This window comes from Xenopus tropicalis, chromosome 7 (assembly GCF_000004195.4).
Source record: "Xenopus tropicalis strain Nigerian chromosome 7, UCB_Xtro_10.0, whole genome shotgun sequence".
NCBI lineage: Eukaryota > Metazoa > Chordata > Amphibia > Anura > Pipidae > Xenopus > Xenopus tropicalis.
In genome coordinates this window covers 93,470,771-93,488,236 of record NC_030683.2, presented here as the reverse complement: position 1 = coordinate 93,488,236, position 17,466 = coordinate 93,470,771, and the positions used below count along the sequence as shown (strand labels likewise).

Genomic DNA, 17,466 nt, shown 5'->3' with positions numbered 1-17,466 from the left:
CACAGCGACTTATATTGTCCTTATATTTTGCAATAAAGAACACTATTTTCTATATAATGCCCATGTTCCATGTATTTGTGGTGCTTAGGGTACTGGAATTAACTGAAATTCAGAGTTTTACCCTCAGTGAAAATGACTTGAGAAAGGTTTCCTTCAGTCAGAGTTCAGCAACCCAACCACTGATGCATGACTTCACCTGTAGGCTTCTGTCATCTATCAGGAGTGGGTATGAACAAAAGCAACAAATGTATTAATATTTTAGGTCTAAAGAATGTGTATGTAAGCATGTAACTGTTTCTGTGTTCTGCATACAGCAGACTCTAAAGCTTGGCATAGCTTGGCAGACACAAGCATTTCTGATCAGTGCCTTTGGCTAATGTCATTGGCAGGGAGCTTCTCATGCTTTTCTATGGGACACACTGGCAGGAGATTAAGGGTATTTTTTACAGCAATTTTTGCCACAGACCTTAAGGACATTATTAGTGTCCAAACTTTGGGAACCTATATATCTCTCATCCCAATAAGTACAAAAGCAATTACCGCAAGTTGCCTGTGGCATAACTCAGATGAAATAGCCTATGGGAATGGGGTAAAAATCTCTATTGTATATATCAAGAGAAGGCATTGTGTCACCAATAAAATTATGTAAGGGATGTAATTTAATGTTATCAGCATCATTTCATACAAGTTTAAAAGTATATTTATGGGCAAGCAGGTTTGCTTTGGTGTGCTGGGCACTTATTGAAATGACAGTGACATAATAATATCTTGAAAATTGACCATGGGGAATGCATGCCTAAACTTTCCTGATATAAAGGAAAAAGTGTCCTGTTTAAGAGATCGATTGGAACTTAGACAAATATAATATGCCCAGGCATGGTGATTGTAGAGAAGGTCCATTTACAAATTGACTATTTTCAGTGAGGGAAAATGCAATGGATTAACAGTGATTGCTTGTTTATGTGGTTAAAAACTTGGGACAAAGCAGATTTAGCCAGAAAAGCAAATGATAAAATCAACAAAATACAGGCGCCTAGACTAAGAAGAAACAGATTTACACTGAAAAGGTCAAATAACTGTGATTTCCTTTTATTTACATCCGGCCCTAAATATAATACAATTGGGCTTGTTGATGAATGGAAGCACAGTGTGCAGCATTTAATTTTGCATGCAATTCACAAAGTTTCTTTACCTGTAGTGCAGCATTTTCCCCACAATTCCACAGTAACTGCAGCCATTTATGGAGTTGTGCTCGGCACAATTGCACCAGAGCCGTTAAAATGCCTGCAATTGCACTTGGTGCCTTAAGGATTTGGACACAATTGCGCTCAAAGTTTTTGGAATTGGCACTGTGTAATTTCCAGCACTTAGCATTATAGTGATGATATTTTTTTAGGCAGAAGTCTGATGTCATAATTGACACAGCCACAGTGGGCAACAGCAGAATAACTATTCTGGGCCTGGCCCCCCAGCAAAACAATCTTCAGAGGGGCTCGGCACAGAGTAGCAAACGCTACCAGCCCCTGGCCCCTTTCCCTCCATCCCCTTTCTCTCGGTCTGCTTGCGTATAGTTGCCTGCCTGCTCTCCTATCTAAGAATATGCAGAGATTTATAAGCAAGCAAGCCCAGACATGCAAGAGAGCAGGTGGAAGGCCATGAAACAATAGAGGAAGCAGACCCTGCGGTCTCTGCCCCCCCTGCGAATGGGAAACTGCTTCCTCTATTGTTATGCCACTGGTGGACACCCAGGATTACCTTCACCTTCGAGTACAGTTGCCCATGATGGACCGCCTTGAACAGACTGGGAGGATGCAATGGCACTTGGTGCAAATACACACAAGTATAGAGAGAATATTTAGGCACAAGCTATTATTATACGCTACAACTGTATCCATTTTTGTGCGACTGCGATATAAATGAGCCCTACTGTGTTCTCTGTCAAAGGCATAACCTTCCATTTTTTCCTGCGTGTCCCTATACTTTCTGAAGTGTGCACCTAAACGGGCACAGCATGGGTCAATATTAGGACCACATCATACTGATTTCTATTAACTGAACTTTAATAAGACCTTATGCTCAGCCTACATTTCCCTTATTATAATGACCGAATGCCCCACAAACATAATAATGTCTGCATTTCCAGTGTTTTTAGACAAAGCACAATACCACTTTTTGTTTCATGAAAAAAAACTTTGCTTTCAAAAACTTTGGCTTATTCTAGAAAAAGGATTTTAGATTTTTTTTAAGTTTAATTAACAGACAGGATCATCTTATGTGAAGAGTTTGTTCTTGTCGCTCTGACAAATATATTTCAGAATGTTCCCAATAGCTGGAAAAACTAAATATATGTGATGGTGATTACGTCGTTTCTCTTTTTTTTTTTCTTCAGGTCTGGAGAATTAATTTATCTGAACTGGTTTCATCCTGTCAGAGAATGTTCCACTGCAAAACTGTTACAACATGCTCCTTGACAAAAATAAACATATGCACTGGCAGTTACCACTCCATATACTGGGCAGGTAATTGCCCTTGTTCTTTGTGAGATGTAGGTTTTGGAAGGCAAGGCATGACGTTGCACTGTTAGCGTATCTGTAAGTTTGAACAAGACCTTTGCTTATGCAAGGCACAGATAGATACTCTGTATCATTCCATAAGCCATTCCAACTACCTAAAGGCAATGACACATGGGACATATTATCATCCATAATAAATCTTGGCTACCTCGGGCAACAAAATATCCTGTATTTCCTATCCACCAGCTAGAATGCAAATGCTGGTGGGGAAACATACTGTACATGGTACAGATACTTTCTGAAGTAGCCAGAAATTTCCTTGAAAGGCAATTTTGGGCTACTTCGCAACACATAGGTGATGTGTATGTTTTCCCACTGGTGATTTACATTATTGCCAGTAGGAAAGCATTGGCAGGATATTAGTCGCCCATGGTAAAGGCAATTTTATCTCAGGTAACTAATCTTTTCTTTCATTGCCCTAAAGCATTTCCTATGTATTCTGCATGTACTTCTTTGTTGGCTTCAAGGAATGGGCCTACCAAGATAAAAAAAAAAAACATAGTGGGGCTAGCTTGGACATGAAGCATATGGATCTTTAAATATAGATTCTACAATCTGTGACACTTCAAGGGTTAAAATCCCTAACCTATTCCAGCAAACCTATAATAGATTAGCTATACCTAAGTCTAGGGAAGTAACACAGAACATATAATTTGATTTTCATGTTCATCAGCAACTGATGGCAGGCAGTGAGCAAGCATTGGCGGCAGGCCAGCGGAACTAAAACATACAGTGGAGGAAATAATTATTTGACCCCTCACTGATTTTGTAAGTTTGTCCAATGACAAAGAAATGAAAAGTCTCAGAACAGTATCATTTCAATGGTAGGTTTATTTTAACAGTGGCAGATAGCACATCAAAAGGAAAATCGAAAAAATAACTTTAAATAAAAGATAGCAACTGATTTGCATTTCATTGAGTGAAATAAGTTTTTGAACCCTCTAACAAAAAAAGACTTAATACTTAGTGGAAAAACCCTTGTTTGCAAGCACAGAGGCCAAACGTTTCTTGTAATTGATGAGCAAGTTTGCGCACATTTTAGGAGGAATGTTGGTCCACTCCTCTTTGCAGATCATCTCTAAATCCCTAAGGTTTCGAGGCTGTCTCTGTGCAACTCTGAGCTTGAGCTCCCTCCATAGGTTTTCTATTGGATTAAGGTCCGGAGACTGACTAGGCCACTCCATGACCTTAATGTGCTTCTTCTTGAGCCACTCCTTTGTTGCCTTTGCTGTATGTTTTGGGTCATTGTCGTGCTGGAACACCCATCCACGACCCATTTTCAGTTTCCTGGCAGAGGGAAGGAGGTTGTCGTTCAGGATTTCACGATACATGGCTCCGTCCATTTTCCCGTTAATGCGAATAAGTTGTCCTGTGCCCTTAGCAGAAAAACACCCCCAAAGCAAAATGTTTCCACCCCCATGCTTGACGGTGGGGACGGTGTTTTGGGGGTCATAGGCAGCATTTTTCTTCCTCCAAACACAGCGAGTTGAGTTAATGCCAAAGAGCTCTATTTTGGTCTCATTAGACCACAGCACCTTCTCCCAGTCACTCACAGAATCATTCAGGTGTTCATTGGCAAACTTCAGACGGGCCTGCACATGTGCCTTCTTGAGCAGGGGGACCTTGCGAGCCCTGCAGGATTTTAATCCATTGCGGTGTAATGTGTTTCCAATGGTTTTCTTGGTGACTGTGGTCCCTGCTAATTTGAGGTCATTAACTAACTCCTCCCATGTAGTTCTAGGATGCTTTTTCACCTTTCTCAGAATCATTGACACCCCACGAGGTGAGATCTTGCGTGGAGCCCCAGAGCGAGGTCGATTGATGGTCATTTTGTGCTCCTTCCATTTTCGAACAATCGCACCAACAGTTGTCACCTTCTCTCCCAGCTTCTTGCTAATGGTTTTGTAGCCCATTCCAGCCTTGTGCAGGTCTACAATTTTGTCTCTGACATCCTTGGACAGCTCTTTGGTCTTTCCCATGTTGGAGAGTTTGGAGTCTGCTTGATTGATTGATTCTGTGGACAGGTGTCTTTTATACAGGTGACTAGTTAAGACAGGTGTCCTTAATGAGGTTGACTAATTGAGTAGAAGTGTCTAACCACTCTGTGGGAGCCAGAACTCTTAATGGTTGGTAGGGGTTCAAAAACTTATTTCACTCAATGAAATGCAAATCAGTTGCTATCTTTTATTTAAAGTTATTTTTTCGATTTTCCTTTTGATGTGCTATCTGCCACTGTAAAAATAAACCTACCATTGAAATGATACTGTTCTGAGACTTTTCATTTCTTTGTCATTGGACAAACTTACAAAATCAGTGAGGGGTCAAATAATTATTTCCTCCACTGTATGACCTCTGGGCTCAGCTGCTTGGTAGTTATGCCACTGTTCATGTTTTTAATTCTTATAGTTTCACACTGACAGGTGACTGATAAGTTAAGTGGCTCCTAAATAAACTAGCAAATGTGTGTGCTCATCCTTATAACTGGGAAATTAAACTGTTAGCTCCACAGAGCAGCAAGTGATGTGTAAAGTGTGCGCAACCTACTCTTCCAGCACTTGTAACATGTAGTATATTATTTAATAGAGTGGTACAGTAGCACAAGATAGGGGTGCTGGGCAGTCAGAAGTTTCAATGGGCAATGTTAGTGAGGCTCGTGCCCCAGTTGTTATCACCAAAGTTGAGACCCATGTGTTAAGAGTAGTGATGAGCGAATCTGTCCCGTTTTGCTTCACCGAAAAATTCGCGAATCTTTCAAAAGATTCTCAAAACGGTGGAAAATTCGCGAAATGGCAAAAATGTTGCACGTCAAAAAAAATTTGTCACCCGCGACTATTCTTTTGTCGCACGGCTATTCTTTTGTCACCCGTGGCTATTCTTTCGCCACACAGCTATTCTTTTGCCGCCCACGGCTATTCTTTCGTCATGCAGCGACAATTTTTGGATGTGCAGCAAATTTTTTCATCCGTTTCGCAAAACAATCCGCCAATGGCGAAACGCAGGAACTCGCCACAAATCCATGCCTGGCGAAACATTTCGCCCATCAATAGTTAAGAGTAGAGGTGGTATGAAGTCCCTTAAAATGATCCAGGTAGGCCTCAGGTCCTGAGTGTGAGTGTTTCTGATTGTACTGAGATGTTTAATAAAAGTGAGTTGAAAATGAACTTATTTTTTTTGTCTCCTATTTCCTACACCCTAACATGTGCCTATTGTGTTCTAGTACACATTTATCAATGCCCAGAGGCAAGTGCTAGAGCACTGATGGAAACAATAGCACATTTTTAGTGCTCATTTACCCAACACTTACTTCTTGGGCATTGCTGCATTTGAACCTTGTGGTAGACTTTACTCCCCTGTATAGGGCTGCCATCTTTCTCATGAAAAATATCTGGCCTGTTTGATCAGTGAAGGGGCGGGCCCATGAAAAGGCAGGGTGATGATGCAAATGGGGCAGGTAGAGTATGCAAATGGGGCAGGACTGGACATAATAGACCCAATCAAGCTGCAGTTTTGTGGGTTTGGCAAAGGGGACAGAAGAACAAGGGAGAAGAGGGCTGAGGATTGAGGGCAGGCCAGGGCATAACTCCGGTAATTAAAAATTTACTGGCAGATACATTTCTGGTATTTTACCTGCCAGGTGGCACCCCTATCCCTGTACTATGCACGCGGTGGAGCTCCCTAATTTGTGTGCATGGATCATATACCTCCCCCAGCCCACCCCTTATGAATACAATGCTGGCAAAAGCAGGAAGTACTGCATTCATGGGGAAAGCACAGGTTCTTGCAATATATTTGCAGCATGGAGTATCGTGCCCACAGCCACTTGTCACAGGGTCCCTTTTCTTTGCACTTTGCTCTCTACTCCATCAAACATAAATGATCTCTTATGATTACTGTCCCAGGTTCCATGCTTCTCTATACGAATAACATTGGTTTGCAATATTTCTTAATAAAGTTGCTGTTCCATCACAAAGATTTTCTTTGTATGTTCAGTTCCTCAGGAGGGAGATAATAAAAATTGAACTTTGTACATTTCAGGACATTTGATGAAAGAAGGTTAATAAGAATACAAAAGATGCAAAGGAAAATTGCTTCCCCCTGCTGTCTGGCACAAGCACATTTCCAGTGTAACTACATGTTACTGCATAAAAGGGCAACTTGTTTTTAAATTTAAGAAAAAAAATAGGTTAAAAGTGATGGAAACCTAAACTGGGCCAAATGTATAAAATGCATATTTTTACTAAAATGGTTACAGATGGCTCAGGCCCCGCATACCATCCTTCTAATATCAGCTGTGGCCCCGATGCTAGACACATATGTTTTTCCTATAAAAAAAGCAGTTTGCTTTATCACCAAAAAGAAATTGGTGATTCTCCTGTTTTGCTTTTCCAAGTGTAAAGCAATGTACCTTACCGGTAATAATAAGTCTTTCTTCTGACAGGAAATGGCAGGCAAGAGGACACAAGTTACACCTTGTAAGTAATGACCCATGTGTGGCCCGTGGATATATCCATGTGTACATCCCATTCTAGTGTGCCATTCCACAGGCTCAAGAAGGAATGTCTGCATACACAAGGCAGGTGTAAATAAAGCCTGATGATTTTTAATAGTAGCAAACCAATATGGTTTACTACTATTAAAAATCAGCAGGGTTTATCCCGCTTAAACAAGTTCTGTTGTGCCAGTATTTTTGTGCTATTTGGAACGTGAACCAGGCGGAACAGATAGGCCAGGGTGTGCTGGTGAGTGTGGATAGGTGTAAATAAAGGACATTCTTGAGCAGTAGATCAGCTGATTTGCAGGGGGCCGAGTGCAGGAGACAATGACATTTAAGCCTGCATTGAAGAGTACAATATTGTATAAAGCTATACAGATATCTAGTAGAATTAAGTCTAAAACAACTGGACTTTTCTGAGTTTTTCTTGAAAACGTTTGTATGTTGGATCATACCTTCTTACACCTGTCAGTTTCAGCTAACACCTAACTGAACAAGTTCAATGGAACCATTGTGATTGGCTGTCTGTGACTCTACTACCATCAAGAGTTTAAATACCGGGGAATTCCCTACCAGTCATTTGAACTGAAGAAGCCACTCGGATGAGTGGTGAAACGTTTTCAAGAAAAACTCAGAAAAGTCCAGTTGTTTTAGACTTAATTCTACTAGATACTGTATATCATGACCTGGATGAATGAGAATCTTCATAGACACATTGTATAAAGCTGTACCACTGTATTCTGTTTACAGCTTTTACAAATGTCTGTGGGCAACCATGCACTATTTTGCACAGCACTATTTACCCTAAGGCAGGCACTGAATGGAGATAGTAGAAAGAAGTGACAGCTAAAGGTATTGTTTTCTCATAAAAAGGAATGTTTTCAGAGGTAATGTATTGTGCTTAACAGCAGTCAGGGGCTATTTGTGAGCTACCTGAATTCATTTATGTTGCACATCATTGGACTATTTAATCAGCCAGCTATACAGTTCCACATGCAATTTTAATAACAGCTCCTGAGTACATCCTGGCTTGGGAGGCATGCTAGGCACCTGCAATCCTGCCCTGCCCTCCCCTAAGGGTAAATACTGCTCCTCGCCACATATGCTCCAATACACCCATATTTATATCTAGCCAAAAGGTAGCATTAAATGTTATGAGTAAAATCTGCTACTGACAGCTATCCATAAGTTTTTTTTACTTGTTGTCCTCTTCCCTATGTGTATGTCTTTCCACTCAAGGCTACACAGCAGTACATCTCCTGTCCAGCTACTACTACTTAAAACATCACTGTCATGATGACATTTCTGTCCTGGTCCAGCACTTCCTCCACATTCTGACACTTACCACAAAGTAAACAATTCTCTCCTCTTGCACTGTTCCTTTCCTGAAAGTCCTATCCTCTCCCATCCTTTTAAATAATATAGTTTCTTACAGTCCCTTACTCTACATAGGAACTGCCTCTGTATTTTTCTATCCAACAATAAGTTCTATTCATTCCTGCAACCTCTGTAATAAAGCTTATTAAATGCTTCATACAAGCACAGGTTTCCATAACTCAACAATGTACTGGCAATAGACTGAGCTCTGCTCTAAGTAATGTAATCTGTCACACTTTGCATGAAAGAAAACACAGTCATGGTTGTTTAACAAGCCTGTCATGCTGTCTCTAGCTATTCCTTATGGACCGAGCCTTTACTACAAACTTGTAAAAAAGTGAAACTTTTCATTGCTGTGCTCTCGTGATCTTTAAACAGTCACACATCTCTATTCAGCAAGCATTGTAACTTACTGTAGAACAATGCTATTCTAAATATATATATCCAATATACATTGAATCTCTGAAAGCAATTCTGTATGCCTTTGTGTGCGGCAGTAATAAAAGCACCTACAGGTGAATATTTTAGATTCTGTAAATTAACCCTTCAGCCTTTAAAATCAACCATTCAGCTTCTGCAGTATAGTTTAATGGGAGTTGCAGTTTAGCAACAGCAGCATGTAGGAATATGCATGCAGGTTGGTAATGCTTTAGAGATGCTTTTAGAGAGGAGTTCCACCACCTTTATTCTACTTTTACGAAGAGGTCCTTTTGGCGCTAAAGAAGCCAGTGGCATTTTAAGGCAAAAATTCACAATGGAAGAAGCTAATTTAGTTCTATGGGGTTAGAGAGCAAATGCTAAATTTGGAAAGAGCATCAGGTGGGCATCTGGCTGCTGCACCTGGTTTGGAAAAAGAAGTTTAGAGAGAATGAAAGGTGGCGTAGGTGTGCCAAATGACTCACATACCTTGTCCGTTTCATGTAACTCCTCACTGTTGGACAAGGAGACATTAAAGGGTTCAGTGAACTGATGAGGGTCTTTTCCTTTCTTGCGTTCCTTTTTAGCTGCCAGGACTCGAACGACAGAAAGCTGCTGGCACAGAACTATGGCCACTAACAGCCATACCCAACACCTCATTATGTTCTGGGAAATATATCCTTCAGGAGTTAGAAAGCTGAGCTGGAAAGCACTCCAGGTATCTTTCAAAGATGCTTAACAGGACAAAACAAGTGGAAAGAATAGCTCCTTCAGTGTAGATACAGACTGGCCAAGACAAAAGGGTTGAGATAAAGCATAAATTAATCCCACCAGGTCTTTCTCCGCATAAAAGGATGGGTTGAAAACAAATTCTCTCCTATCGACTTGCTCAGAAGTCCATAAAGTGTAATTAAAACTCACTGAGCTATGAAGCCTGTAAAGTCTGAAGTATCAGGGCAGCATCTCAGCCCACATCTGTCAGCATAGAGACCCATCAGTGTATGCAGTGATTCGCAGTGAAAGATCACACACAGAAACAATCATCAATAAATCCTGAGCTCATCAGCCAAATGGTGGCACAATGACATCCTCGCGCTGATCACCAGATCATCTTCTTCTCCTCAGTGACTCTCAGTATCCAGGTGAATGTATAGGCTTTGAGGAATAATCCACTATTAATGGCCTCTTTCACCAGCTTTCTTCTGAGTAATATTTATATTTCAAGCAATGAATATGACAAATACATCTCCTTAATCAGTAAAAATACCTTAATGTAGGTTTAGTATTTTTATTTTTTTATTCTTGGCTTTAAGGCGAAGACAGTAATTCAGCTCTTTTTCTTTAAACAGCAGCCAGGATTATTAAAAAAAAAAAAAAGAAAAGAAAAGAAAGAAAGTCTGAATTTCTACTGCAGATAAAAAAAGAGAAAAAAATCCAGCAATTCTCTGAAATAAGTCCTTCCTTATTCCTACACACGTGCAGGGTTCTAATGATTGCTTAGATAGATGGTAGTTTGCTCTCAGCTCCAGCATATATATTTTCTCTGTCTCTCACTGTCTCTTCTCAACTGCAAATTGGCAGTTGCTCTGCAGGCTAGTTCATTTCCCCAAATATATACTTCTTTCCTGTAACAGCCCTACTAACAACTTGAGAGAGAAAGGGAGGGGCCTTCCATGCTCATCTGTCAATCCTTTTTTTTCACAGTCCAATTAAATAAGGGCTGATAAGCAGATCAGACCCTCTCCAGAGAGATGTTAATCACTTTTTAATGACTCATAACCCTCCATTTTTTCCCCATTGTAGTGGACTTTTCCTGTTGTGAAATTATCATGTGAAACAGTTTGGTGGGGAGTACAAGGACCCTTGTTTATGAAGCAGGGAAAACGGAGAACCTTATTATGACTCTAAATTTCAGTGGGATATATTGGCAGAATTATAGTACGTATATCTGTAGGTGTAAGGTTTAAATGAAAGTAACCTTGACATGTATGTTGTTAAACTCTCTTATTTTAACATGTTATCTGGTACATATGTGATTTTCTGTCTTAGTCCTGTACAGGTATGGAACCTGTTATCCAGAATGCTCAGGACCCGGGGTTTTCCGGATAAGGGATCTTTCCGTAATTTTAACCTCCATAACTTTAGGCTGGTACAACAGAAGTAAGAAAAATGGGACCATGATTGCCATAATTCTGGCCCTGTTTGCCTTATTCCTTTCTACACATTACAGTTACATGGCACTGTGGGTTATGCCAATCATTGTGCACATTACTATAGAGTCATTGCCCTCTGGCAGCAAACAGAGAGGCAGAGAAAACAGCCCAGTCCACCAACCAATGCTCCTGAATAAAAAGTGCTATATTGGGTGCAGATGGATCGATGACAGTCAGACCTCAGCACCAATACACTCGCTCCAGTAGCCTTAAAGGGGCAGTATATACCTGGAAACACCTTCACTAAAATTCAACACAATTAAAAGTACTTCTGTTTAAATTACATTCTGCCTATTTAAAATTTTTAAAATTTGAATAAAAAAAATATTTAAAAATAAATTTGCTATTCTGTTGCCATTGTAAAGCACGAATTTAAACCTTGGGCTATTTTCACTGATCTTACCCCCCTTCATTTATTAACAGAGCAATTTGTTAAGAGCCCTTCTATCTACCTTTAAACAAACAAAGCCCTCCCTTCTCTAAACATCAGCCTTTGAGCTCATTATCAGGGGCTTCTCTGTGGACTGGTAATTAGTTTCATCAGCTCCTATGAAGTTTGCAGGATCAGGAAGTGACAGGAAGTACTAAAGTGACACTGGCTTTATATTCTTGTTTAGTGTTAAATATAACAAAAACCATTAACAATGGTTCAACACAAGCAAAAAAGACCATGCCTTAGTCTCCAGTAAAATTCTACAACTTTGTGACTAAAAAGAGGCTGGCTGCACTGGTACAGGTAACGGCAAAAAGAACTCATTAAATAGAACTTGTGTTGAAATACATTCTGCCTATTATTTTAATTAAACAAAACAATATTTTCTTGATTTTTTGCCATTACAAACCACTCATTTTTTTCAATGAATGCCTTACCCCCTCTACCATTATAAAAAGGGCAATTTGTTCAGAGCTCTTTATCTGCTTTTGAACAAACCCTTCCCTTCTCAAAGCAGCAGCCTTTGAGCTGCTCATAATCAGAGGGCTTCTCAGTTGACTGGTAATTTTATCAGCTACTGCTCTGCTCATCAGAACCAGGAAGTTACAGGAATTGCTAAAGATAAAATGGTTTAATTGTCTTCTTTAGTCACAGTATTAATTATATATTTCTTAATTAAAACAATAGGCAAAAAGTGTATTCATCATTAGCTATATTCAATAAGCATGTGTTGAAATGGGGTGCCCCTTTAGTGTACTGTAAAATTAAGGGGTCCCATAAAGGCAGAATAGTCACTTGCAAACCTGTTTTCTGCAAGGTTCTACAACACAGGGAATATTTCTGAGCTGTTTTCTCCTCTGTTTGTATAGAGTAGGGTTAGCACAAAATTAAAATGAAAGTTTGCGAGCATTTTGGAGTTTTTCTGCAGACAGCATTCATTGGCTATATATCATTCATTTAGCAACCTATTAATTCATTTAGCCTGCCCAATAAGTCTTAATATTGCCATGGAGCTTTTTATATGGGCAGTTCCGTCATGAGGAATGGGAAAAACTTTTCCTCTGAGGGCATTTTAACAGGGGCATCAACATTTTTGATAAGAGCCAAACTTGACATATTTTTGTGTACATTAGCAACATAGATACCTTATTGCATCTACCGTGCAAAACTGAGAAGAAATGGGGCTTACCTGAAACAGTGTGGGGTTGTGAGTGGATCTGAGGGTTAACTGTATGTGACCAATGGACCAAGGGCATTATCCTGATGGTATAGGTGGGCATGTTATGATTCTGTATGATACCGCAGCAACCAATGTTGTGTGCTGCATCCATTACTGGCTTGTACCTGCCAACTGTTCCCAGTCCCCCTCTATCTGCCAGCTAGGACAGTCCTGAAATGAGCTTACACAAAAGTGGGCAGGGCTCTGGGCAAATCAAAGGCATATTGTCAGCTACGTAAAGGGAAAACAGTTTTTTATTTCTGTATTGAGGGTTTTCTGGTCTTTTCAAAACAAAGTTTTGAAGTACAAAATGTATATGTTTCGGGTTTGAAGCGGAAAGAAAACAGCTTAAGAAAAAGTACAAAAGGTACAGGTATGGGATCCCATATCCGAAAACCCATTATCCAGAAAGTTCCGAATTACAGAAAGGCCATCTCCCATAGACTCCATTATATGCAAATAATTCTAATTTTAAAAAATGATTTCCTTTTTCCCTGTAATAATAAAACAGTACCTTTTACTTGATCCCAACTAAGTTATAATGAATCCTTATTGGAGGCAAAACAAAACTATTGGGTTTATTCAGTATTTCAATGATTTTTGGCAGACCTAAGAGATCCAAATTATGGAAAGATCCCTTATCTGGAAAACCCTGGGTCCCGAGCATTCTGGATAATGGGTCCCATACCTGTACTGCTTATATGAAGGGGAATTTAAGATGCTGAGTTTATCATCAGTTTGTTAAGTAGGAAACATAGTGGCAGATTTGTGGGGGGGGGGGGGTTACAGGAGTACAGGAGGCCCACCAATGGAATCTTTCCCCTAGATCCATCAGCAACTTTTATTCGCTTTTTTTGTGTCTGCATAAAAAGAAATCATTTTAACAATGAGTGTCATAGAGTAACACACATAGCTTTTGGCCTTCAGCAAGTTACCTATCCCAACAACAGTTAGGAATGAAGGTGAATATCTGGCTGCTCAACTTCATGTGTTCTGTAGGGATCCCAAAGATTTGGGCCCCTTGGTCTGGGTTCCCTTTTTGGCACCAGAGGGTGGCCTTATGGGTTATGGACACCTAAAGGTGGTCCTAGTTGTTTATGTGAGAAAAGGGAGTTTCCCTGTTATTCAGAAGCAACCACTAGGTGGCAGTGTGCTGTAATATAAAAAGGGATGACACTTTTTGTGCAAGGTCTTAGTCCTGGGACCCCCCTCATAAGAGGTAAGCTACAGGCTTGAGAGATCAGAGAGGTCAGAGAGATTCTGTTATAGTCACTCTAGGAGTGAGATACTAGACAGAGATATTTAGAAAGGGCAGTCTGAAGCCCCTCCAAGGAGATAGTGAGGTTAAGACCTCTCGGTATTAATGACTGGAGTTCAGGTACACACAAGTGGCCAGCTCAGGTGTAGCTAGGGCCCACAGAGAGAAGGAGATTGCCTAAGAGAAAGGAGCTCCCCGAGAAAGTACCTGAACCTGCACATTACTTATTGGGGATTCTGTGTGAATACAATAAAGAAGTTATTTGGTTAATCAGCACTTCCAGTCTCCTGGCCAATTTCCTCAAGGAGTGGATCCTCAACTGCCTGGTAAGCAACCACCCCAAGGGGCGCAAGGTCCCGGGAGTTGCAGGCAGTCCATACAAGATGGAGGACAGCACAGATTAACCCAGAGAAGTGTCCCAGGGAGGGGTGTTACAGTTCATTCTGTCCCTACCCTGGGTGGAGGCACACCAACCCTAAGTATACCTGCTCCCCCATATATGCGGGGGCACAGGTCTCCAGTAGCGCCACATGCAGGTAATTGCGTCTTAGAAGTAAAACCGTTGCCAAATGAGAGTTACAGTTCCTTGTTATACACAAGTTGTCATTAGGTTAAATGCACTTGTTTACCTCAGTTTTAAAGGGGTTGTTCACCTTTAAATTAACATCTAGTATGATGTAAAGAGTGCTATTCTGAGACATTTTGCAAATGGCCTCTATTTTTAATCATTTGCATTTCTTTGTTTTTTTATTATTTAGCTTTTTGTCCAGCACATCTCCAGTTTGGAATTTTACCAGCTATCTGGTTGTTTGAGTCTAATTTAACCTAGCAATGGTTTGAAAGAGAGACACGAGTATTAATAGGAGAGGGCCTAAATAGATAGACAAGTAATAAAAATTAACAATAACAATACAATTGTAGCCTCACAGAGCAATAGTTTTTTGGCTGTTGGGGTCAGTGACCCCCATTTGAAAGCTGAAAAGAGTCAGAAGAAGAAGGCAAATAATTAAAAAATTCAAAAAGATTTAGATGTATTTACCATAAAGAGAGAATTCTGAAATACTGTGTGACAGTACATTTTATTAAGCAGATAAGATTACATGAATATACAGTAAATAGTTCCCGCTCTGTCTCTCTCTTGGAAATTCATGTAACCCCCTGCAATTCCCAGTGCTGCACATGTATAAAACTATAACTAACAATCAGTATATCTTCTGGCACATGACTTGCATATAGAGGCTACAGTATGCTAACCGCTATAAGATGCAACTCAAACAATGTGGATAGGAGGATTATTATTATTGTTAACTTTATTCCCTTTAAAAATAGTCAGTGATGTACTATATTCACTAAACATAACTATATTTAAATATGAGTGGGATCTAACACATTGTGGGCCTCAATTCATGCATCCTCCATTAGGATTCCGACCTTCTCTGGAAAAAAAAATGGGCATCCTATCTCTGTCACCTTCCTTCCCTATTAATAACCTCAGCATCAGGCATCATTTTTAGTGGGCTGGGCCCCCCGCAAAGAAAATCTTTGGAGGGGCTGGCGCAGAGTAGCAAACCCTGCCAGCCCCTGGCCCTCTTGCCTCTACCCTCTCTCTCTTGTCCCCCTGCCTCCTCACGTATAGCTCCTCTTGGTATCTTGCAATAGAAATAGACTGATACCTGTTAATCTGGAATGGGATTGAATTGCACCATGTTTGTGGGTTCCTGATTTGGCAGGCAATCAGCCTTAAAGCAGACACATGCAACAAGAGACCAGAAAGCTCAAAGCAAGCTGAAGGGGCAGATGGATTTCAATGGTGGGAGAGTATGTTTTGGGGAAATCCTTTCTGGCTGGATAATGAGCACAATCAGTTAATTAGTAAGGGTATGGACATTTGCATTTCAACACATCTGTTGATGTAAAGATGGCGATGACAAGGTACATATATTAATGGCACAAGACAGACATTTGGAGGGTTTTTTTGTATTTTTTCCTCTTTTATAGTTTATACTACAACATATACCAAGCCATCTCTCCTTTCTACTATATAATGGTGCATATAGTTTGTATAGAGAGTATAGGTGAGAACACAGCCAAACATTCCATTGGCCAGCACAATAGGCCCGTGGCTTCCATGTGTCCCACTTTTCCAAGCCCAGTCCTGGCTTTTTCCACTGAAAAACTGAATCAGGAATGATCTTTTTCCCTAGGGTTAAGACTCCTGAGTTATCTAGAAGTCTCAGTGGTATTTTGTGAAATAAACTCATCAGGACATTGCTTTGGTCCTTAGTGACTGAATTTCAGTGATGAAGAAGCTCAGGTTATAGTATAGTAAATAAACAATAATTTGAATACTATTTGTAAAATGCAGAAATATCCAGTATTTTGCAAAGGACACAAATGGCTTTATAGACCTTAAAAAGCAGCGCATGTAAACATTTTCACCATTTCACCCTTACTAGATGCCCAGTTAGTGGCCTGATTAGCTGACAGCTCTATACTCTATAGTGAGTGACCGTTTTTTTAGGTCCATACAGATATGCCCTATGCCTTTATGAGGTATAATTGCCCTAAATGCAATTTCACTACAAATAAATGGTTGTCTGAGAATGCTGGGAGCTGCAGGTCCACAGGTGTAGGTCAGAAAAGGAAAATGACAAAATATTCTGACAAAAGCTGCAAGAAACAAATCAAGTATACATTTCAAAATGCCTTTGGACAGTGAGAAGGAATTGCCATTAAAGAACTGAAATGGAACTTTTTTCAAGGTTGTGCCCCTATGCAAAGATGGCTGCCACTAAATGAGAATGTTTACTCAAATAACATTCATGCATACCTGTAAACTAATATCATTAAGACTTGGAGAATGATGGGATTATGGCTATAAATGACAATACACTGGAATGACTTTGGAACTAGTGGTTGCTTATAAGTCACAGGTGACTATAACAAATGCATTTCTGACATGCTTAACTATGCTTTCTTCTGGTTGCGACACATACCCACATAGCGTTACTAATCCTCTTGACACATAGGCCTATTCATGACCATAGGGCTGCATCGCACTTTTGCATTATATGTGTGTTTGCTTTGTCACTCAAAACATTTTTCCGGATCTCTACACAAATAATTTGTAACAATCTTTTGAGATTCTGGGAGGCTGCTGCTCACTAGAGATTTGGTTATATTAGCATGGAATACAAAGCAAGCTTCAGAAAGAGGATTTGCACTATTTGAGTGCTGCACTCGCCGGAAATGCAGTGTCCCTTCAGATATAGATGGGAGAAATGCACTTACTGAAGTAGAACATGTTTGTTTAGGGTATATTAGTCTGTTACATGCTGTGCAGCGATATGTTACAGAATTGGCAGGAAATGGGACATATATTGGTCGGAGTGTAGCCATAGTATGAACCCTGTACCTGTGTCTGAGGCATCTGTGTTCATATAGAACTTTGGCTACAGACTGGGCAAAGGGCATTCCTGTGTGC

At 40.2% G+C, this 17,466-nt stretch overlaps 1 protein-coding gene across 2 annotated transcripts in view; it reads right to left on the bottom strand.

Annotated features, from left to right (window-relative positions):
• Window positions 1-10,461, bottom strand: part of c1qtnf12 (C1q and TNF related 12) — a 46,573-nt gene extending 36,112 nt beyond the window's left edge. Inside the window, exon 1 of one of the 2 annotated variants that reach the window (XM_012966573.2) lies at window positions 9,349-10,461. In XM_012966573.2, the coding sequence (XP_012822027.1) occupies window positions 9,349-9,519 (171 nt within the window). In that variant the 5' untranslated portion in view covers window positions 9,520-10,461. The remainder of the gene's footprint in view (window positions 1-9,348) is intronic. The other variant, NM_001016365.3, reaches the window with a different exon arrangement.
• Window positions 10,462-17,466: the final 7,005 nt, after the last annotated feature.